The following is a 22,560-nucleotide window of genomic DNA, read 5'->3' as shown; positions in this document are numbered from 1 at the left end:
GCCTCTGAATGCCTTCTAGGAAGGCCCGTATCTTGTTGGCCAAGAGAAGCCATTAAATGACTTTGAGCAGGGGAGTGATGTGTTCATTCATTCATTCATTCATTCAGCAAGCATTTACCAAACCCCTGCAGTACAAAGTATAAAATGTACAGTACAAAGCTCCTTACCACAAGCCAGGGATCAAAGATGAATCAGGCATGGTTTCTGCCCTGGAGGAGCTGGGTCCAGTGGAAGGATCCTGGAAAATTTTTGCTGAAAGGAACTTAAGAGATCATTTGGTCCAAAACCTTCTTTATAGACTGGGGTAACTGAATTCCAGAGAGGGGGCGTGCCCACCCACATAGTATGGTGAACATAGGGCCTCTCTATTTTACCACAGGATTCCTCTGCACTGTTTGAGGACCAGCACTGTGTCTCATTTGTCCTCCTTTTGTCAGTGCCCTGGGACAGTGCCTGGTACACTGAAGGGGCTCAGGGTGCCCATGGGTTGAACTGTCCAGTGAAGCCAAAGCCAGAAAGAGGGAGGTAGGAGACAGGTTGCCAGCAAAGTGGGTGCAGGTGAGAGGTGATGGGATGGTGGTGGAAGAATGTGGGGTTGCAATATCAGCTTAGAAGGGAGACAAATCCAAATATGGTAACTGTTTAGATGTAGAAGAATTAAGAACAATGTCCAAGGTTTCTTGCGTGGGTGTTTCAGTGGGTGGCAGTAGTACACTTGAGATCAGAGACACAGGGGAGAGCCTGTTTCTGGGAAAGAGGCACTGTGCCAAGAACTCGTTTAGTCCTCACTACAACCGTATGAGGTAGGGCTGTTATTACCCCCATTTTACAGATGAGGAAACTGAGGCACAAAGATGTTAAGGGATTTGCCCAAAGACACAGCTAGGAAGTGGTGGGACCTGGATACAAGCTGGCAGTTGAACGCCAAACTTTTAACTATTACGTCATTCGGCCCTAAGCACCAGGCTACACCACCATACTCTGCCAACGCTGAGTTCAATTTTGGAAGTGTGGTTTAGATACCCTGGGACATCCATTTCACTCTATTTCTAGTAACAGGCTCCAGTGGTCTCCCTATCTCCTTCTTTGTTCCCCTCCAAACCATTCACACTGCATCCAGAAAGGCTATTTTAAAACACTATTGGGCCGGCCCGGTGGCTCAGGCGGTTAGAGCTCCGTGCTCCTAACTCCGAAGGCTGCCGGTTCGATTCCCACATGGGCCAGTGGGCTCTCAACCACAAGGTTGCCAGTTCAATTCCTCGACTCCCGCAAGGGATGGTGGGCAGCGCCCCCTGCAACTAAAATTGAACGCAGCACCTTGAGCTGAGCTGCCGCTGAGCTCCCGGATGGCTCAGTTGGTTGGAGCCTGTCCTCTCAACCACAAGGTTGCCGGTTCGACTCCCGCAAGGGATGGTGGGCTGTGCCCCCTGCAACTAGCAACGGCAACTGGACCTGGAGCTGAGCTGCGCCCTCCACAACTAAGACTGAAAGAACAACAACTTGAAGCTGAACATAACCCCCCACAACTAAGATTGAAAGGACAACAATTTGACCATTGTTCCACAATAAAGTCCTGTTCCCCTTCCCCAATAAAATCTTTAAAAAAAAAAAAAAAAACACTATTAATATGATTCCCTCCCAAAGCCCTTCAAAGGCCTCCCATTGCTCTTAGAACAGAGATTGAAATTCTTACCTGGCTCACAAGGCATGATTTGGCGCCTGCCCACCCTTCTAAAGCCTCATCTCTTACCAGGCCCCCTGCCCCCCAATTTCCACCTTCTTTTCTTGGTGATCCAGCATGTTCTCCCACCCAGAGCCTTTGCACCTTCTAGTCCCCACACTGGGAATGCTCCTCCAGGTTTCTCTCCCATGACAACCACCTAGTTAATGCTATTCAGGCTTTAGAGCTCAGCTCAAGTCCAGTCCAGTCCGCTTCTCTTTGAAGTTCCGCTAACTCCAGCTCATCTCTTTCCGTTTGAGACCTCACATTTGTTAGTAAGACTGGCATGCTTATTTGATCAGGGTTAGTTTCTCCCACTAGACTGTGAGTACCCTAAAGGCAAGGAACTAGTCCATCCCGTTCGCCCGTGTACCCACAGCTCCCACCAAAATGCCTGGCACATGGAGGACGTGCAATCAGTATCTGTTGTATGAGTTAAATCCCAAGTCGACAGCGAAGGGGGTGGTTGGACAGTGAGTCGATAGTTCAGGGGAGAGATTTCTGGGCTGGAAATAAAGATTTGGGGGCCACTTATAATTCAACTGAGAAGAGTGGACGCGCTCGCCCAAGCGGTGTGCGGACTGAAAAGAGATTTGTAACTAATCCAAGATAAACAGTAACGTGGCTCACGGTCACTGCGCAAAGATGCCGGGGGCTCTCCTCCGCCGAGCTGTGGCTCGTACAAGTCGCTGCCTCAGCCCGGTCCCTAAAGGGCAGAAGATGACCAACTCAAAAGACTCCAACAACGCCGGCGACCTTCCCTATCCAGGAATTCCTTCAATAGCTAAGAGGGACGGTTCCCTGGGCGCCGCCCCTTCCGGCCGCGGATACCGGAAGTGGGGCGGGAGCGCCGGAAGTTAGAGGGAGTTTCCTGTGAGCTGGGCTTCCTCAACATGGCAGCGCCCTTGTCAGTGGAGGTGGAGTTCGGGTGAGTCACAAAATTGGGGTGCCATGGGGATGGGTTGAAGTTGTTGGGCCCGGAACTCCCCTCCTTCTGCCTTGGGGTCTGTCACGACCTAATCTCCGAGGCTCCTGGCGCCTTCTCTGAGCTACGCCACCCGCCTCGGAGGGTCTGAGAGGCTCGGTCTCCCTTGGCGACGAGGCCGTATGTCCGGGAATAGAGGCGCAAAGCTGGGCGTGGAGGTGCGTCCCGGACACTCCTCGGTGCCCTCCGGACACTCCTCGGTGCCCTGAGCCCTGCTGTACTCAAAAGGCGTGACGGTTAGCAGGCGGCTTCTCTACTTTCTTTGCCAATACCGTTTTGGACCAGACCAGTGTGTCTGGTACCTGATCTCTTAGAACAGAGCATAACCACTCTTCACCCCCGATTCTTTCCTTTGGGCAGCAAGTTCCACTTACACGGTTCTCGAAGCCTTGTTTCTGGTTGGATGTGCGGCCAACACGAAACTTCCTTTCTCTTTGCCAAGATTTGGGAGTGTTAAACCTGAGCCCTTTTTAAGACAGTCAGTAATTTGCTAAGTGCTTTCTGCAGATCCTAGGTCAGGTGGAGATATGGAGATAAGTGAGATAGCGCAGTGGAAGAGACTAACCCTGACAGTACTAACAAAATGAAAAGTGCAGGAACTGGGGCACACATACCAGTAACTGAAGAAAAAGATGAGGGAGGATGTCTCCTCAAGCCACTGTCTTCTATCTCCTACAAACAAAAAGTTTGTCATATAATTTCGGAGCTGAGAGAAACTGCAGAGCTTAGAGAGAAGGCAAAGAAACCGTAAGAGATGGGTGGTGTAATTTCCAGAGTCACGGGGAAAAGCTGGGACTAGATGCATGTGTGTGTTTGAAGATAAACAAGCCAAGGCTTGTGTGGAAAGGAAAAGTCTGGAAGGGGAATCTGTTAATAAAACCTCTGTCCATAAATGCCTTTCCTTTCATTGGATACCCTCAGTTTCTTTCATGTTTTCCCTTCATTGAGTAGTTTATTCTCCAGTCATTTATTGAGTGCCTACCATGTGCCAGGCAGTGAGCCAGGCACTGAAGATACAAAGATAAATAGAACTCTGTCCATGCCCTCCAGTGTTCAGCGTTTCTGTCTCAGCAGGGGGTAGTCTCATGAATGTTAAGTGCATTTTAATTGGTGATATTGTCTGGCCCCTTGGATCCAATTAGAACTGTACTGGTTTGGACTCCTGGCTGTTTTGCTTCACTGAGCGTTGTTCCAGCGATGCCTCTCATGGCCTGGAGGTTCTAGGAGAATCCCTACTGATTTGACCAGCCTCAGCAGAGTTGAAAAGGGAGAAGTTGCACATTGCTGATGTTAAGCTTTATCTGCAGCCAACTTACCTTTTATTCTCACTGAGTCAGACGTGGTATTTGTTCATCAGAAATGTCTTCTGTCTGCCAGGTACTGTGCTCACAGTACTGAGGAACTCATGTGAGGAAGATATGGTCCTTGCCCTCAGTACTGACAGACTAGCTTATTTACCCCTTTTCTGATCTGAGCATCTCTAGCCTCAGCCCCCGCTTACTTCCAAGAGCAATAGTGAACCCCAACAAGGTAGGACAACATTCCTTCACCCATTTACTCACCACCTAACACCGCTGCCCACCACCAGTGTCCCATGAGAATGGCAGCTTCTCAGGAAGCAAGAGTGCCCACGATGCATGCCAAACCCAGATTCCTTCTCTCTTTGTCCTTTTCTCAATGTATGTTTTTGCCCCTGGCCTTTCTTTTATTTCATATGTATCTCAGCAGATTCCCTTCACCCTGAACCTGAGCAGATTTGCAAAGAAGCTGCCTTGCCCGTCATTCTCTCCCGTTCGTTCCCACGTGCCACCCAGATCCTTGAAGAGTCTGGGTTCGGACATGGCCTCTTCCCCCAAGCAGATGTCCTCCCAGCCCCACCAGCTCTGATAGACTCTCCAGAAGATCTCTCACACGTTTCACTCTCTTGTCCGTGACCAGTTCTGCCACCGTTGCCTTGCCTCCTGAACTGGCCTTAGCAGAGCATTTTCTCCGGTCACACAGGAGTCAGCATATGTAATGCAGATGTGTTTTGTATCCCTGTGGTCCATACGTGAGATTCCGTCCTCTTTTTCCCAGTTCCTCCTTCCTGAGTCTGGGAGGTATTGGCAAAGGGAGGGAATGCCAGTGAAGTTAGAGAAGAAGTGGGCATTTTCACTTATGGCAAATTGAGTGCCTGCTGTGTGCGAGGCCTTGTTTTAGGCAGAGCTCACATTCCAACAAGTAGAGGGGAGACATAAAAATAGAAGATAAAAAGGTGATAAACTAGAAAAAGTGAGGGCAGTTTTGGGAATGTCTATACCAATTACTGATACCAATAAACACTCTTACCAAGAACTGGGGAGTGGAGGGAAGATGAGGTGTCTTACGATGTAAGTCCTTAATTGACTTTGAAAAGCAAATCCTATCAGAGATAGAGAGTCTGGCTTTGGTTTTCTTGGGGCCAAAACAGGCCTTTTGCCTGCTTCCTTGAATCACTCCAGAGAAGGGGCATTCACCTTTCTTCCTTCCAGATGTGCTGACAGCAGAAACGCCAACCCCTCCCTTGGGGCTAGTGAACCCAGTTGTGATAGGTCACTCGTTGAGCCAGACTGGCTCTCCCTTCATCCATTTTGTAAAGGGAAAAACAGCCTCGGCCTCTGAGCCTGGCACCACCAGGTTTGGCCATTCTTGGTTGTTTGCCTGGGTGCCAGTGCCTCCAACTCCCACCCCTTTTCTCTGACCCCCAATTCCTTAGCCCCTCGCCTGTGGCCCTCCCCCACCCCAGCTGCTGCATGTGCCAACCCCCACCCAGGAGAGAACGAGGCTCTTGGAAGGGGATAAATGGAGGCTCTGTGTGGGCTTGCAGCTGAAATGGCCCTGCGCGCGGCCACAGATGGGCCTCTTTTCCCCCCTCCACATTTCTGCATCAACAAAGCGTGACCTTGTTCGATGACAGTCGCCCCATGTTTCCTCCATGACAATGCTTGCCTTGCCTTTGCCTCCCAGTGGATGGTCTCAGGACATCTCTGTTCTCTGAAATTGGGAAAGGGTGGTGGGGTGGGAGGCATCACATCCGTCAAAAGCCTGTTAAGGCCTTCTCAGTTAAGTTCCACGTGAAGTCTGGGATGAATCAGGAGACCCAGAGGGAGAAGCAGTTGTGGGGCACTGAAAGAGCCCTGGGGTCCACATCATAAGCCCTGGCTTCTGGTCTTGTTTCTGAGCATCTCTGCTGTCCCAGCCTTCCCTTGGCCAGGTGCTGGCACACAGAAGTGAACCAAACTCTGCCCTCAAGGGGCTTCCTGACCTTTGGGGAGTCTTGGTTTTCCCTGCCAAGGCTGCTGGGGCTGAGCAGAAATGAGTTAGAATTCAAAGCCTAGTTGAGCCACTGCCTCCGTGATCTTGGACAGGTCACTCAACCTCCTCAGGCCTCTGCTTCTCCATCAGATGGAGTTAATAATGTCTTCCTCCCTTCCTCCTTCCCTGGGAAGCCCTGAGGATGAAATTAGATGAAGAATGGCCTTGTAAATGGCAAGGTTATTGCTAAGGCTGGTGGAGTCTCTTACCCTCCAGCACTGTGGTGTGCCCTCCAGGCCAGCCGTGGGTGGCACAAGCAGGGACATTTCAAACCCTCACCTGGCCAGAGGAAGCCCCTCAACACATACAGAGTCTCCAGCATGCCTCATGGTGGCCTCTCAACATTTTTGTAGATGGAAAGACTGAGGCTTGAGAACATAGAGTCGCGTGCCCAAGGTCTGGGCGTCAGGCAGAGGTGGAGCCTGGTTTCCATCTCGAGGCCGACAGCCCCAAACCTGAACCTGTATACCAAGCCGCTTCTAGAGAAAGCAGAGGAGTAAAAACAAGAGTCTGCAAACTCGGGTACTTAATTATTGGTTAAAAAAAAAAAAAAGGTTATTTACACCCTGCTTTACTACTTCAGAAAGTCACGTTTGAGAATCAGTCACTGGTACCCAGGGTGTTCCTGAACCTTGGGCTCTGCATCAGGTTTCAGTCTTAGCCTCGTATTTGTAGGAGCTTACCCGGCTGTCTTTCTCTGGCCCTCCTTCTTTTGCAGAGGTGGCGCGGAGCTCCTGTTCGACGGTGTAAAGAAACATCAGGTGACCTTGCCTGGACAGAAGGAGCCCTGTGAGTATGGACTGTCTGAGCCCCCCGCTGGGTTACACTGGGCAGGAGTCTACAGGGGTCCCTTCAAGTGGGAATGGGTCGGATTTCCCTGGCCAGTGGGAGAGGGAAGAGCGACCACCAGGGTTCCGTTCGCCCATCCTGTCTAGGATCAGCCAGCTTTGTAAGAGGGAGATGGCGTACCTTAGTCCTCAGGAGCGCGGGTTCTATATTCCTGGAAATTCCCTCAGACCTTCGGCCAGTGGCCTCCCCTCTCTGAGCTTTAGTGTTCTTACCTGTGCACTGGCCATGGTGATTCCTATCTCTCAGGGTTGCTAAAAGGAGCCTCTTTATTAGTAGATGACAGCAGAGAGATGCTTTGATGAAAGTGGTAGCCTTCATTGGGAGTGGAGCAACGTGGTGGGCTCGCGTTATGGTGAGAGGATTCAGATGAGAAGAAAATATCCAGCCACGAGGGAGGTTCACTAAGGGAGACAGTGGGCTTTTCTCAGTTGTGCATTCAAATACTTGTTCATCTTTCTTTAACAAAGATACACTGAGCACCTCCTGTGTGGCAGACCATGTACCAGGCACTGGAGAGACAGCCGTGAACGAGAGCCAGTGCCTGCCTTCAAACTCGGGGGTGGACAGAGGTCCAGCTGGGTAACTACCAGTGTGGCCTAGACGCAGGGGCAGGTATCACAGTTGTGGAGGTCCCCACAGGCCTGGCACTGGGTCCGAGCAAGTGCAGGACGGCCAGGCCCCAGAGCCGGTCACACCTAGGGCTGAGATATACTTCTGGGGAAGAGAGGAAATCTGTCACCAGGAGGTGGGAGGCTGAGGTTCCTGCAGGCAGGCGGTAGAAAATGGTCAGTGAGTTTGACAGAATTCTTCTAGAACTGGACCCTCATCCGTCAGGAATCAAATAATGATTGCCCAAAGTCACTGGCTGCCAGTGCTCTGTCTGAGCCTCCATTGGGTTGGAGAGCAGTGGCACAGGGGTGTCTGTGTGCCACACACTGAGGCTGGGGGACACTCACCAAGGAACAGGGCACTGCCCGCCTTGAGCTAGCATTGAGCATGAGACTAGGGTTAAACGTCAGGATTGCGGAATTGTGTGTGTCCCTGGTGGAGGAAGACCAGGGGTGATAAAGGCAACTATTTCTTAGTTTGACAGATGGCCATGCAGCCTTAGGAGGGAACAGTTGGCCTTCAGAGGAAGCCTCTCAAAGAGTCAGCCTGAAAAACCTGGCTGGAAAGTTATTAAAATATCACAAGTTATGATTTATTTCTCCCTGCATTTGCTTGGCACGAATGTCCCCAAGTTTAATAATTCCAGCACCTTCCATTCGTTCATTGGCTGAACGCTCACCAAGTGCCAGATGTGGAAGTGCTTTATTATTTCCTGTAGTTGTCACATAGTGTTTTGAGTGCCTCCTTTGTGCCAGGCACTGTACTGGGTTGCGGGCTATTCAGTGGTGAACAAAACAAAACAGCCGGTTCTTGCCCAAATGGAGCTTACATTGTCATGGAAGTGGAGCCAGGCAACAAAGAAGTAAACCCCTATGTGTGTGACTGTGACTGGACCAGTGGTTGACTGGCACTAGGAGAACAAAAGGGTGCTTTGAGCGAGACAACAGGTAGTAAGGGGAGTCCTTTTTAAAGAGGTGACTATGGGCTTAAGTGAAGGATGGAAAGGAGCCAGCCTCATAACTTGGAGGGAGAGCAGAGGTGCGTGGGGCTCATTCCAAACAAAGGGGGGTAGCACGTGTGAACGCTCCCTGGTAGAAGCCTTCGGGGTGGCCAAGGAACAAAAGGAAGGCCAGTGTCATATGGAGCACAGGCTGAGTGTGGCATGGCCCCGATTGGTTGTGCAAATACTTGTCACAAATTCCTAGGTGGTAGCTGTCATTTTTATTCCCATTTTAAAAAGTGGAAACTCAGAGATGTCAAGGGTCTAACTCCAAGTTGTACAGTTATTTACATGGCAGAGCTGGGATTCAGAAGCAAGATTTCAGGGCCTCCAGGGCCCTTGCACAGTGCCACTCACCTGGCGTCATTTACCCTAAAAGGCTCCCTGAATCACGTAACATCTCACGCCTGCAGTGTACTTTCCAGTTTGTACACTTGTATTCATTTATATTCATGTATTCAACAGCTACTTACGAGGTATGATCGAACAATACAGTAAATGTTTGTTTGTTTTTTAATTTTATTGTTATTTTTTAAATTGTACAGTATTGGGGAACAGTGTGTTTTTCCAGGACCTATCAGCTCCAAGTCAAGTCGTTGTTTTTTCAGTCTCGTTGTGGAGGGCGCAGCTCACTGGTCCATGTGGGAATCAAACCAGCGACCTTGGTGTTATGAGCACCGCGCTCCAACCACTGAGCCAACCGGCCGTCCACTAGCAGCTCAGCTCCAAACTCAAGCTGTTGTTTCTCACTGGCCCATGTGGGAATCGAACTGGCGACGTTGGTGTTATGAGCACTGTGCTCCAACCATTGAGCCAACTGGCCGCCCAAACAATACAGTAAATGTTTACATTTTTAAAAAACTCATTACAGTAAAAGACACATTGCCATTAATCCCCCTCAAAATACTTGCCCTCGCTTTGAACACACTTATGCCATCATTCTTGCCACTTTCTGAAGCAGTTCTGGAAGTCCTCTTTCCTGAGTGTCTTTAGTTGCACTGTCATGGCTGCCTTGGTGTCGTGAATCGATTCAAAACGTTTACCTTTCATGGTCATTTTGACTTTGGGGAAGAGCCAGAAGTTGCACGGTGCCAGGTCTGGTGAATAAGGTGGGTGAGGACACACTGTAATATTTTTATTTGACAGAAATTGCTGTACCAGAAGCGAAGTGTGACACGGAGCTTTTCCGTTGTGATCACAAAATACGGTGAAAATACGGTGACTGCTACTGCCGAGTCTATCCAACAGAAAGGCAGGGATCTCCCAATACGGGAAGCTGTGTGTCAAACCTTAGTAACAGTGTGTGACAAGTTTCAGCTTGTTCAGTGCAGTCAGTTGGGTGTGAGCTATGGTTGACAGAAGGTGTGTTTTAAAGTGTGCAGTAAATCATCCTCCATCATGACAGCGCTCCGTGTCACACTTCGCTTCTGGTATATGGCAGTTTCTGTCAAATAAAAACATCATGATGTGTCCTCATCCACCTTATTCACTGGATCTGGCACCGTGCGACCTCTGGTTCTTCCACAGTCAAAATGATTCAAGACATCAAGGCAGCCACGACAGCGCAACTAAAGACACTCACAAAGAGGACATCCGGAACTGCTTCAGAAAGTGGCAAGAATGATGGGAAAAGTGTGTTCAAAGTGAAGGGGAGTATTTTGAGGGGGATTATGGCAATATGTCTTTTACTGTAATGAGGGTTTTTTATTTATTTAAACATTTACCATATCGTTTGATCACACCTCGTATTTTGATTTTAGTAATGACCCCAGTAGGTATTATCTATCATCAAAGAAACCAAACCTGAAAGGGGGGGGAGGGGGGGGAGAGAGGGGAGAGAGAGAGAGAGAAAGAGAGAGAGAGGAGAGAGAGGAGAGAGAGGGAGAGGAGGGGAGAGGAGGGGAGAGGAGGGGAGAGGAGGAAGAGTCCGTTACTCACGCAGGGAGTCTGGGCCAAGACCCAGGGTTTTGATCCCTCCTCCACCACCCACTGCTTACAGGGCAGTTGGGGGCCTATCCTCCCCTCTCTGGGATAAAAAGAAAGGAAGCAGGGTCGGGAATCTGAAATGGCCCCTTTGCTCAATCTTTGGGCCGTTGGCTGTGACTCTGCCTCTGGTTCCCATTTCTGCCCTGCTGTGCCCAGAGGCTTGGGTCACATCGCAGCCGCATTGCTGGTTGGCAGCTGCCAGGCCTTACCCTGGCACATGGGAGCCCAGCAGTTGCCACTGGGAGAGTCTTACTCGTCCTCCAAGCTCGTGCCCAGATCTGTTGTCTGGCAGCCTTCCCAGCCCAGGGGCTGCCACTTGGCCAAGCAGGTCTTGGAGACTCCAGCAGAGAAAATAGCAGCCATAAGATTATGGATTGTGACAAGCCTCACAAACAAGGGGACTCCAGGGCCCTGGGTCCTGGGCCAGGGGAGAGCTTCCAACCAGGCCCACTTGGGAGAAGAGGATGGGTGAGGCCAAAGTGGGTGAGACTGCAAGAGAGGAGCCCTGGCAGTGTACAATAGCAAGTCAGTTACTTCCAAGGGCCTCTGTTTTCCCATCTGTAAAATGGGAGGTTGGGCTTGATTTCGTCTTCATTGAGCCGGTTATCTATTTGACATCTACAGTTTGGAAACGTTGCTTCCAGATCTAACTATACAGCTCTGGGAAACAGGGTGTGCTGACTGAGGAAGAAGGTGTGCATGTAGGGGGGACGTCTTAACAGCCATTTCCGAGGAACAGTTCATCTCTTTGATTGGCTGGTGTTGGTAGGCACCCACCAGCTTTGGGTATTGTGGCCGCTGGGGGCTGGCTTTTATGCTTCTAGGATCCTTAACTCAAGGCTTCCAGCCTATGGTTGGTCAGTGGCCTGAAGCAAACCCAAAATGTTGGGGGACAGACTTTCCCAACATGGGCATTACCTGCCCTGTGCTCCCACCACCCCCCGCCCTCCCAGGAGACGCGTCTGCCTTACCTTTTCCTGCCCCTCTTCCTCTGCCCTGCCATTGTATTGCAGGGTGGCTGAGAAGCTCCCGGCGCTTTAAACTGCTTAGCATGCATTTCACAGCCTCTCTGGGGCCAGCTGTTCCTTTCTCTGCTCTGGGGCCTGTTTGCTGATCCCCTCCCCACTGCCCTCCTCTCCCCCACACCCCTCCCAGTCCCTGTGCAAAATTGCTTTTGAAAAGATCCACTTTCTGCTTAATTAAACAATGAGGAGCGTCCCTTCGCACATCTGTAAACCTCCTTCTGAGGCCAGTTTAGCTCACAAACTGCTCTATTCTTACCCCCATTCACTTGTAAATGGACCCTCTGATGTTCCCTCTACCCTCTCTTACTCCCCCGGTCCCAGCTCTTTCTTCTCCCTTCCTACTAGGGCCTGGGGTAGGCCCCCCCAAGAGCCTTGTTTCGTGGATTTGGTGGGGACAGGAGTGGTTTAACCTATGGAAGGGACGACTCGGGATCCGTTTCTCCCAAATCTGCAGGGCGGGCATGGGGACGAGGGGACATATTTGTTAGCAGGGTCCCCATGGACTAACCAGGCTCAGTGGGAGTGACTGGAAGACAGATTTGTGGTTGGGAGAAAAGCTCTCCCTGGGGCGTTCAAAGAGAGGTTGCCTGAGGGTCTGTTACAGCCAGGATTCAATATCAGATAAGACCTTGAGATTGTTCTCTTTCAGCCTGAGGAGCTAGGATTGACATCATCGGGGGTCCTGCCACATTGGGTGGTCAGCGTCCCCAGACGACGACCAAGTCCACTGGGTCGAGGGACTCTGGTTTGAGCCTTCGTAGGTGATATCTCTAAGGTGCATGCGTGGTGTCCCGTCGCCAGCAGCCTTTAGGAGGAGGTTCTGGCAGCCCAGAGGTTAAGGACTAAGTCACTGGGCAAATGTACGTTTGTCCTGTGTGTTCCCGTGCTGGGCCTACTGCTAACCTTATGCCTAAATCCTCACAGCACTCTTTGCAGGTTAGACTATTATCACCGTTTGTCAGAGGATGACACTGAGACTCAGGGAGCTGAGGTGACCTCCTCCCTAAGGCCATCAGCACACAGTTTCCGGCTCCAGAATCCAAACCCTTAGCCACTGCACAGAGGAGCAGCTCCCATCGCTTGCTCCTCCCCAGATGGGCAGGCCAGGTCCCGAGGCTTCCTGTGCTGGAAACCTTTTATTAGGGTGCCCCTCTCCCTCCTCTGCGGCTGCATGCCCAGCGGCAGTCTGGCCTCCAGTACCCACCGCCTCAGAATGAGATTCCTTCTACCTGGTTGCCCTGCCAGCATCTTAGGGGTCTGAACATCCAAAATGGAGGGGAGGCCTGGGTCTGGGGCCCCGCACCACTCTCCCAATCCCTCCATCCTCTCTTTCCCTGTCTGACTTCTGAAGGAAACGTAGTGAATCTCACAGAAAGCCCCAGCCAGTCCCAGCACGGTCTGATTAATGGTTGACTGACTGTACCCCACCCTCCAGAGCGGTCTGAGCATTTCCCCAGGGTGCCAGGCCCTTGGACAGAGTGTGGAAGCTCAGCACAAAGGGTACAGGTTCTTCTGAATCGTAGAAGAAGTACAGCGTGATACGCCAGGCGTGGTGCCGAGAGCTCTGCATGAACCCTCTTATTCCATCCTCACAACAGGCATTCTTAGCATTCCCACTGATATCATTCCCATTCTTATTCCCACTGATACATTCCCATTCTTATTCCCACTGATACATTCCCATTCTTATTCCCACTGATACATTCCCATTCTTATTCCCACTGATACATTCCCATTCTTATTCCCACTGATACATTCCCATTCTTATTCCCACTGATATCATTCCCAGTCTTATTCCCACTGATATCATTCCCAGTCTTATTCCCACTGATATCATTCCCAGTCTTATTCCCACTGATATCATTCCCAGTCTTATTCCCACTGATATCATTCCCAGTCTTATTCCCACTGATATCATTCCCAGTCTTATTCCCACTGATATCATTCCCAGTCTTATTCCCACTGATATCATTCCCAGTCTTATTCCCACTGATATCATTCTCAGTCTTATTCCCACTGATATCATTCCCAGTCTTATTCCCACTGATATCATTCCCAGTCTTATTCCCACTGATATCATTCCCAGTCTTATTCCCACTGATATCATTCCCATTCATGCAAAGAAGGAAGCTGAGGCGCATGGAATTCCTTAGCCAAGGTCACATAATCAGAAGTGATGGAGTCGAACTCAGACCTGGGAGGCCCTGTTCGCAACCTCTCCTCCCTCCGTCCCTCCATAGTTGTCCACAAGTTGAGCCACCGTGTGGGGAGGGGCATGGCGCTGCGTGCGAGGTTCTGTGCTGTGGCCTGTGGCCTGTGCCGAGTCCTCAGAACACACTCCAGTGATGGTGATGTCGTCGATTGGAGTTGCACGGGCAGTGGCAGTGTGGGCTCAGCGCCCTCGGAGCGTACGTTTGGTAAATCCCCAGAGGTTCATGAGGGGGCAGAGGCCTCTTCCTCAGGAGGCCCCCCGTCAGGACCCACACGTGCTCTGTAGGATCTGCTGCCTGACTGCCGCTCAGCCTCCCTCATGCTGATCTTCATACCTTCTCTGTTCTGTCACTTTGAACCTGCCAGTTCCATCCTGCCCTTCCTTCTGCCTGAATGCTCCCCCACCCCACCCTATTCACCCTTCAGGCCTCAGCTTCAGCGGCACCATCCTCAGAAAAGCTTTTCCTGACCCTACACTTTTCCTATCTAAAGGAGATAGCATTGATCACAACTAATTACGTGAGTAATGTCCAGCTCTCCCGCTGCCCTATTAACTCCATGAGGGTGGGCTCTGTCTGGCTTGCTCAGCACCTTCTCCCAAGCACCTGGCACATAGTACTTGCTCAGTAAACACCTTGCAAATGATTGTGTGGGATCCCAAGAGGGAAACCACCCTCAGGGGCAGTGGGAAGGCAGTAGGACACAGAGGGGGAAAGTGAAAGTGAGATTCCCCAGAGGATCCCCAGGCCACCAGCCCCTGACTCTGCTTAACCCTTCCTTCTCCTCTGGACGCCTTTGGAAGCAGACCATCTGGCTTGGAGCCATTTGCATACTGTTTGGGCCTCAACAAGCCTAGCAAGATGTCCCTGGGGGTGTGTTTCAGGCCAGGCCGTGTGGCCCTCGCAGCCTATGAAGGGACCCTTGAGTTCCATCTCTCCCCACCCCCAAATCCAGGCATAGGGGAACAATGCGGATGGTGATGCACTGGCCTCACCATGGTAACAGGCTATCAAGAATGTGGGCAGGCCTGGGGGGCGCAGAGGAGGGAGGGAATGACCTCAGCAAAGAGGAGCATCATGATAAATGAGCCAGCACCGGCAGCAGACTCACCCCCAGCCCACCCCTCTGGGACTCCATGACGGTGCCATCACTCGGGTGACCCCAATGTGACCACTAGCCACTACCACCACCCCCACCGCCTTGCCGGAATGGAGCAGAAGTCCCTTCCTGTTCCCCACCTGGGTCTGGTTCTGTAGAAGCCAGCTAGGGCTGTGGAGGTGCAGTGGGGGCCCTCAGGCCAGGCACCTCCCGGTCCTCAGTGCCTCCCTGCCTGCCAGGACCGGCTGATGGATGTGTCAGACCCCGGCGGCTCTATCGAGTGGCCACAAGATGTATGTGCTGGCGGTCCACCGTTCAGTGCCAAGATGGAGGCCAAGGGGAAACCTCTGAAAGCCAGGCCTCAGGGGAGGAACCCAGCCAGGAGGCTAAATGGACCGCAGCTAGTTGGAGGCAACGCTCCCCACCTCCGGCCCCTCCGGGACCATGAGGACTTTGATCTGCTTTGTTTAAAAGGAGGAATTAACACTGAAAGGTGGCAGTTGTAGTCCATGGATGTTTTGCCCATGCCCTGTGCTCTGCTGGCATACGAGCCAGGCAAGTTGGCATGGAGCAGAGTGAACTAGTCTGTCCAGGGTGCAGCCTGTCTGCCTGCTGGGGGGATGGCATGCAGGCCCGTGAGAGCGCCTTACAAATTCTGTCCAGGGCTGGTGCTGTGCGTGTGACGCGCTGCTGGGCCTAGACTGGGGAGGGCTCGTCCTCGTTTCCCAGGCAGCCTTTCCCTCACCTCCGTGCGGGGTCGGACTCCAGCCCCTGAGCTTTGTCTCCAGCCTGGGTCCAAGACAGCAGTCCCTCCTGAGACATTGACTTGGGGTGGAGCTGGCTGGCCCCGAGCCCCTACTGGCTTCTCAGAGACTAGTTGTGTCCCCAGGGCCTGCGGTCCTCCAGTCCTCCCAGGAAGAGGAGGGACTCCTGCAGCCTCAGCCGACCGTCTGTTTGACGAGTGGGTGGCTGAGAGCCATAGCCTTCGTGGAGTTCACAGGTTTCAGTGTTCCGTGGCCTGGAACCCTGCTCCTAGGAAAGGAGAGGTGACACGGGCCAGGTGGCTCTGAGCCTTCCCATGATGTACAAAGAGCTTAGTGGCTGTCCCAGAACCACAAGCAGCAGATCTCAGTGTCCAGCAGAGCAGGAGAAGCCCTTTCGATCCTGAACCTCTTGCCTCTTCGGGGTGGCTGCCCCCAGGGTGGGGGGTTGGGGGGCTCTGTGAAGGGGTAGTCGCCGGGCAATGATTTGTCTGTGTCTCTCGCTGGTGAAGGAGCTTTCTCTCTTTCTGCCAGAGGAAATTAACTGATGTTATCAGCTCAGCAATTGTTTTTCTTCCCTCACAAAGGGAAATATATGCAGACCCCCTAAGAGCAAGGCGAATCCTCCCATGTGGGACTGGCCACAGAGATAAAGGTGGAGGGCGCTCTGTAGGGCCCTCTCAGAAGCCTAGCTGTGGCGATTTCAGCCCATCTTGCAGGACTTCTGCGTGGGCTCTGTCTCCCAGCGCCTGCGCACGTGGCCGTTTCTCCTGTTGTCCGCCTTGAGTCCCCGGTGCCTCTTCAACGCATCACCAGTGTGAGGGGCCACTTTCTCTCAAGACCCCTCTGGCAGGTCACTGGCCTGTGCCAACCCATTTCCTCACCTTGGGAATCTATACGTTCAGGGGCCCTGGTCTAAAAGAGGCCCACTGAGGCCTCATGTTCACTTCCTTCTAGTCCAGACAAGGCCGGGGGCTCAGGAATCATTTGGGTTGCACAGAAATCTGATCTGTGTCTTCCTCTCTAGGGGACATCCGGAACCTCCTTGTCTGGATCAAGAAGAATTTGCTAAAGGAGCGGCCAGAGCTGTTCATGCAGGGAGACAGCGTGTGAGTCCCTCTCTCCCCTTCCCTGAGGAGCGTGGGCGGAGGGAAGGAGGTGTGAACCCGTCCTCGGTTCACTCACAGCCTTCTCCGTGTCCTCTTGTCCCCTTAGCGTCCTCTTATCCTCTGAGGACTGAGCTTCTGTCCGTTTTTCTTGTTACCACACGGGATTGTTGGGAATTTTTCAAAAGGCCGGGTCAGAAGACTGGTAAATTTCTCAAGAGACTTGGCTTCCTCCTGGTTGCCACAGACTTGCTGTGGAGCCCTAGGCAAGTTACTTCACTTCTCTGGGCCTCAGCTACTCTCTGTACAGAAAGCTCTGAGGGAAAGATGCTGTCCGAGGTCCTTTTCACCCCCTGACAATCTAGGATGCCTTGACCCATAGAACTTTCTGTGATGATGGACATGTTGTGTGTCAGTGCTGTCCAGTATGATAGCTGCTAGGCCTGGGAGGCTCCTGAGCCCTGGAAATGTGGTGAGTGTGAATGAGGAACTAAATATTCAGTTTTATTTCATTGTAACTTAAATTTACACGTAGCTAGTAGATACCACAGGTCTAGGATGCCGGGGAGTGACTGCATACACACAGGCACATTTGTGCCCAGTGTGGATGCCCCTACTCCTGGCCCAAAGCTTCTGTCCTTGTCCCAGGCCCAGCTCAGCCTCCTAGGCAAGGAGCCAGGTTCCCTGGACCTAGAAGTCACTTTACTTCTACAACAAGGCCAGCCTAATGTGTCAAAGCGGTGGGCAGGGCACTCGTGGGATTCCATCTGCCTCAAAGCGGATGGTCCCAGCAGGTCCTGGGGCTAAGGCTGCCATCCAGCCCCTGGCTCAGGTCACAGTCCCCAGTCATGGAGGCCACCCCCAAGGACAGCAGTGCTCCTTGGGCTACTGCCAGCGGGAGCCAGGCTGCGGCACCTCTCCACACGCCTGCCTCCCCAGCCTCCCACCAGCACGGCTGCTCTTGGGCCTTCAGGTGCTCAGAGCCGCTGGCAGCCTGCCCTGGTTTGGGAGAGCTGAGCTCGCAGCCTCGCCAAGACTGGCCTGCAGGAGGCCTCGAAGGGTGAGGCGAGGCCCCTGGAAGGAGACACTGCCACCAGGGTTTACTACCACAGACTCAGCAAGCAGGCACTTCTCACACGCCTGTGGGGAAGGCACTGTAATTTACCCCATTTCTAGTTGAGGAAACTGACACCCAGAGAAACAAAGTGACCTGCCTGAGGGCTGGGGTGGTGCTGGAATTTGCACCCATTTGCATCTGGCCCCAAGACCATGACCATCTGATCTGGTTTCCTTTCAACTTAGACTGTTACCTCCACTTCCTGGGAGACCTTTAACCGGGACTTCCGGAGGAAGGGCTCCCACCACACTCCTGCAGTCCAGATGTCTAAGCCTCTGTCCCCCTGCCCTTCGCTCCCTGCTACTCACCACCATCTTCCCCACAGGCGGCCAGGAATTCTTGTGCTGATTAACGATGCCGACTGGGAACTGCTGGTCAGTACCGCTGGACAGCCCTCCCCCAACCGCTCCCCTCATGCTTTCCTAGGGAAGCCTTTCATCAGGCCCAGATAGGGGGACTGGATTATCCTCTGTCCCACTCTAGCCTCCAAACGGAGACTATTCAAGTCTCCCACCCCGAGTGAGGAAGGAAAGGGTCCTTGGGGGAAGTGGTAAGCTCTCCTCCATCCTGGACCGCTGGTAGATTCTACCTTTCCCAAACAGCCAGGCCCCATCTCCCTCCAGCCCCTCCCGACACCTTGGGAAAAACTGGGAAAAATGACCCTGATGGTCTCTTCCTGTTTTTCTCCCGGACCAGGGTGAGCTGGACTACCAGCTTCAGGACCAGGACAGCGTCCTCTTCATATCCACGTTGCATGGTGGCTAAGGGCCCCTCTCTGTGCCTGAGCGCCCTTGGGGTGGGAAGAAAGAACAATCAGACATCCCCCTGGGCCCTGCTTCCAGATCTCCCTGTCCCCCTTGGCTGCTTTCTTCCCTGCTCTGTCCCCTGAGCTCCCTCCAGGCAGGGAAAAGAGGCCAGGTGCTAAAAATGAGCCTTTCTCAGGCACGTGAGCAGGGGAAGGCAGGCAGGCGGGCAGGCGCTTGAGCCCAGTGCTCCTCCCAGCAGCTGAGGTGGGGGAGGGTGCCCGTTTGGTTTGTCAAGAGTGGAGGGGGCCAGGTGACCCAGCTGCCTTCCACTCCTGTGTCTCAAGCTAAACCCTGAGTGACCACTGACAAGGCGCTCCAGCTCCAGGTCACAGTGTCTTCGTGGGGAAGATGAATGGTCTTGAATAACTGATGACTTCTCAAACATTGGAGGAGTCCCCGCCTCAGTTTCCCCATCTGGACAGCAGAGGGCTCTGCCTATCCCCCACTGATGTCATTATGGAACCCCAGCTGGGGTCCCCTATTCAGTGCTGCCCCCCTCCCCCCCACCAAGCAGCTGCTCTTCCAACCACACCCCTCCTCCTGTTCCCCCCATCCCCAGCCCTTGACCCTGGTTGGCCTTCCCCCCCACAGGCCACCAGATGGGCTCCTGAGACCCTCCCCCAGCAAAAGGCTGACTGCAGCTCATTCTGAAGAGGAGGGAGTAGGCTTAAGCTTGGACTGGCACAGAGGCCTGAGAGGGTCAGTGTGCCTCAGTTTCCTCCTCAACGACAGCTGAATATTTACAGTGTCTGAAAACAAGTCATACTCAGGGGCACAAATGTAGACTTCATCTCCCTTTCCACCTCCTGCAGGAAGCAGTCTGGGGTAGGCAGCACCTGGTAAGCAGGGTGGTTCGCCCCTCCTTCTGTCCCTTCTGGAAGTCTTGGGGCCTCGGTGTCTGCAACAGCTGGCCTTGGGCAAATAACAGCCTAGGCTGTTTACTAGCCCTGCCTGGGGCTTTATCCTTAGAAACCAGTGGTACCCGGAGCCTCTCAGCTATGGTCTCTGGTCCAACCTGGGGCTTTGAGAGCTGCCCTTCACCCAAAAAGGGGGCAGAGGTTGAAACCCAGAACTGCTCATTCTGTCTGGGACTGGGTGAGCTGATAGGGCCATCTGGAGAAGGGGGTGGCAGAGCCAGTCTGCTGACCAGTCTGGGTCCCAGGATACTTCCCTACCCGTCTGTCCAAGGCCAGGCTTTGTTCCACCAGCTGCAACCAGCAGCCCCAGAACCCAGAATGGGGGTGGCATAGATAAGACTGCTGAGCCCCTGTTTCTTATGAGCTGGAAAAAAGCTGTTTGCTGGAGGGAGACCTCAAAACAAAAAAGAATAGGGCATTAACATCATCCTGCCCAAAATGTCGCTTTTCATTAAATGTCAATAATTTAAGGTGAAATTTCTCTTACTCTGTTGGGGTGAAAGTGCCAAATGGTTGTCCCAGATGTGTGTGGGGGATGTGTGCGAACGTCGTTCTCAAGGGGTAGAGGACCCATACCCCCCTGGCTGGTGAGCCTCCCTCCAGCACTCTGCAGGTGAAGGCCCTCTGGGTATTTTTTGTGGGTGGGGGCAGCCAGCCATGTTGGGGTTATTGGTAGGAAATGGTCTGGGTGCAAATTAAGGCCAGTGTTGGGGTCCAAGTGCTATAGCTACGGAAGCTGTGTGACCAGCCCACACTAGGTGCTGAGGTCAGAGTCTCCATGTTAGAGACAGAGCAAGGGCTGCGAAATGGCCCCCTATAGCCTAACTTTACAGGGTTAGCCTATCCCCAGATCCCTGTAACCTGGAGGTCCCTCCCTGCCTTCTGCCCTGCTGCAGTGGCCCGTTGTCCCACCCAGGATTCCAAGTCCTGGAAATTGGGCTCGAGGATTCCTTTCCCACCTGGACTGGGGTGAGGGGGTAGATGTGGGATATCCCTTCAGTGCACCCCAGTGAATGCTGAGCAGTTGGACAGGAGGACGTACTGGGAAAACCAGGTTCTCCGAGGCAGTAAGGAATGCCAGGGCCAAGGCTGAAATTGTCCAGGTTCACAGCATTTCGGGTCATGTTCAGCCCTGAGTCTGAGAGGCGTCAGGGATAGGTGACCTGGGCTCGGCCCCAGCAATGCCCACTGCCCCACCAGGCAACTCCTGACTCCCGCTTGTGAGGAAATAAACGAATAAATAAACCCCACCATCTCCGATGATTTGTCTTTAATGAAAAGGATTCGTTTGTCCAAGTTTGATTTCCAAAGCCGAGGCGATTGCCTGGCTGGAGCGCATATATTCCCCATGCTTCTCCTGCAGCGGCTGAAGGCGCCTCCGCCTATCCGTCTCTCTGGGAGGGCTGACGGAGGCGTTGGTTTATTGGGGATTTAGGGGTCGGTTTAGGCGTTTTTGTTTTGGGGGTATTGATGGGGAGATAGGTGAGAACCAATTCAAAACGAGTTAGCAAGCGCATTCCGCTGGCATCTTCTTTCGCCCCCGACTTCCTGCGGCTCTGCCCGAGGGCGTGCTCCCTGGACCACATTAGGGCCCTGCCGCCGCGTGCCAGCTTCGTTCGCGGCCGAAATTTGAAAAAGGGGAAAACGACGCGATCGACTGGAGGCCCCCGCCAGCCAGGACTGGTCACCCGCAGAGGAGGAGGAGAAGGAGGACGACGACGACGAGGATGTGGATGGCGGCGCTGGCGGCAGGGACCAGCGTCCCTCCTTCGCGCGCCCGGCCGGGCCAGCCAGCCGCCGCCCCGAGCAGGGGTCTTGCCCGCGTGAGCTCGGTCGCTGCGGCTCCCGCCCCTGTTGCGCCCAGAGCTCAGCCACAGATGTCCAGCCACAATTCTCGGTTGGCCGCAGACTCGTACAAGAATTGCGTTTGGACAATCAGTGGCGAAGCCCCTGAGTTCAGGGCCCCGGTCTCCTGCGGGGTTCGGCTTTGCTCCTTAAAAGCGCCAGACCAGGAGATCTCCAGAGCTGCGCGTCCGACTACCTCGCAGAACGCTCAGCGGTCGCGGCCCATCCCGCGGTAAGGTGGACGAGCAAGCACGCGGATCCCGACCCTGCATGGGGATCCCCATCGTCCCTGGCGTGTGTCTCCTTCGATCGGCCTGGGGTCCCTAGAGGAGCCCGCGTTGGGTCTGCGCCGCCCGAGGTCAGGGGAATCTCTTCCGTCAGGCCCGGGGAACCCCGACTCCCCTCTCCCCGCCCCCAGCCTGGGCTCCCCGGCTCGCCGGGAATCCGGAAAGCAGGGGCCCGAGGCCGGGTGGCGTTTCCGAGCCCGGGGTCCGAGCTGCTGGACTCGTGGGTCCCCCGCCCCCGCCGTCCCCGCGCACGCACCGGCTCGGGCGCTCTCCGCTTCCCTGTGGCTGAGTCGCAGCCGGGGCTCCGGCGGTAGCGGTGGCCCCGGCGGCTGGGAGCGCTGGAATGCGCCGCCGGGTCACCTGCCGTGCCCGGGTAGCCGGGCTGGAAGCCGGCGGGCTCGCGAGGCGCAGGGCTGAACCCGAGCGGGCGCCTCTGGCGGCTCGGGGCCGGGGCGGGCTTTTAGTGGGCCGCTCCAACAATACGGGCCTGGCGCGGAGAAAGGGGCTCGGCTGCAATTGGTACTGGATTTGAATAACGCCACGGGGCCATCAATGGTCATTGTGTCGGCGGGTAATGAATCTCCGCTGTCTCTCGAGCTGGCCAGGCAGCTGCAACCTGCGCTCAGGCAGCTCTTAAAGACATAGCGTGCCCCTCCCCAGGGGCGCCCCCCCTCTGCACCGGCCGGACCCCTCGCCCTCCCACCCCCACCCTGCGTCCTAGACTTCCAGTGCCCCGCCTGCTCCCTCCGCTGAACCCTTTGCCCATCGTCCCCTCCCTCCCTTCTGGGCCAGGCACCCGCATCTCCGCCCTGCACTTCCATGGACCTGACTCCGGCCCCTGGCCTTGGCTGGGCTACCCAAGGGACTTTCAAGGCCCAAACCTGGCCTCTGGTCTGCATCTAAAC

At 53.8% G+C, this 22,560-nt stretch overlaps 1 protein-coding gene across 2 annotated transcripts; it reads left to right on the top strand.

Annotated features, from left to right (window-relative positions):
* Positions 1-2,500: 2,500 nt before the first annotated feature.
* Positions 2,501-19,993, top strand: URM1 (ubiquitin related modifier 1). Of its 2 annotated transcripts, none has more exons than XM_019728724.3 (5): positions 2,501-2,648; positions 6,757-6,827; positions 16,605-16,686; positions 18,126-18,174; positions 19,198-19,993. In XM_019728724.3, exons 1-5 carry the CDS (start codon positions 2,614-2,616, stop codon positions 19,255-19,257), a joined length of 297 nt encoding a protein of 98 aa, XP_019584283.2. In that variant the 5' UTR covers positions 2,501-2,613; the 3' UTR covers positions 19,258-19,993. The 2 variants fall into 2 exon arrangements, with proteins under 2 accessions (XP_019584283.2, XP_019584282.1); XM_019728723.3 differs by having other exon boundaries at positions 2,509-2,648; positions 18,497-19,993.
* Positions 19,994-22,560: the final 2,567 nt, after the last annotated feature.

This window comes from Rhinolophus sinicus, chromosome 16, assembly GCF_057876585.1.
Source record: "Rhinolophus sinicus isolate RSI-liver-muscle chromosome 16, RSI-T2T, whole genome shotgun sequence".
Taxonomy (NCBI): domain Eukaryota; kingdom Metazoa; phylum Chordata; class Mammalia; order Chiroptera; family Rhinolophidae; genus Rhinolophus; species Rhinolophus sinicus.
The sequence above is the reverse complement of the archived record's forward strand: the minus strand, read 5'-3'. Positions and strand labels throughout refer to the sequence as shown.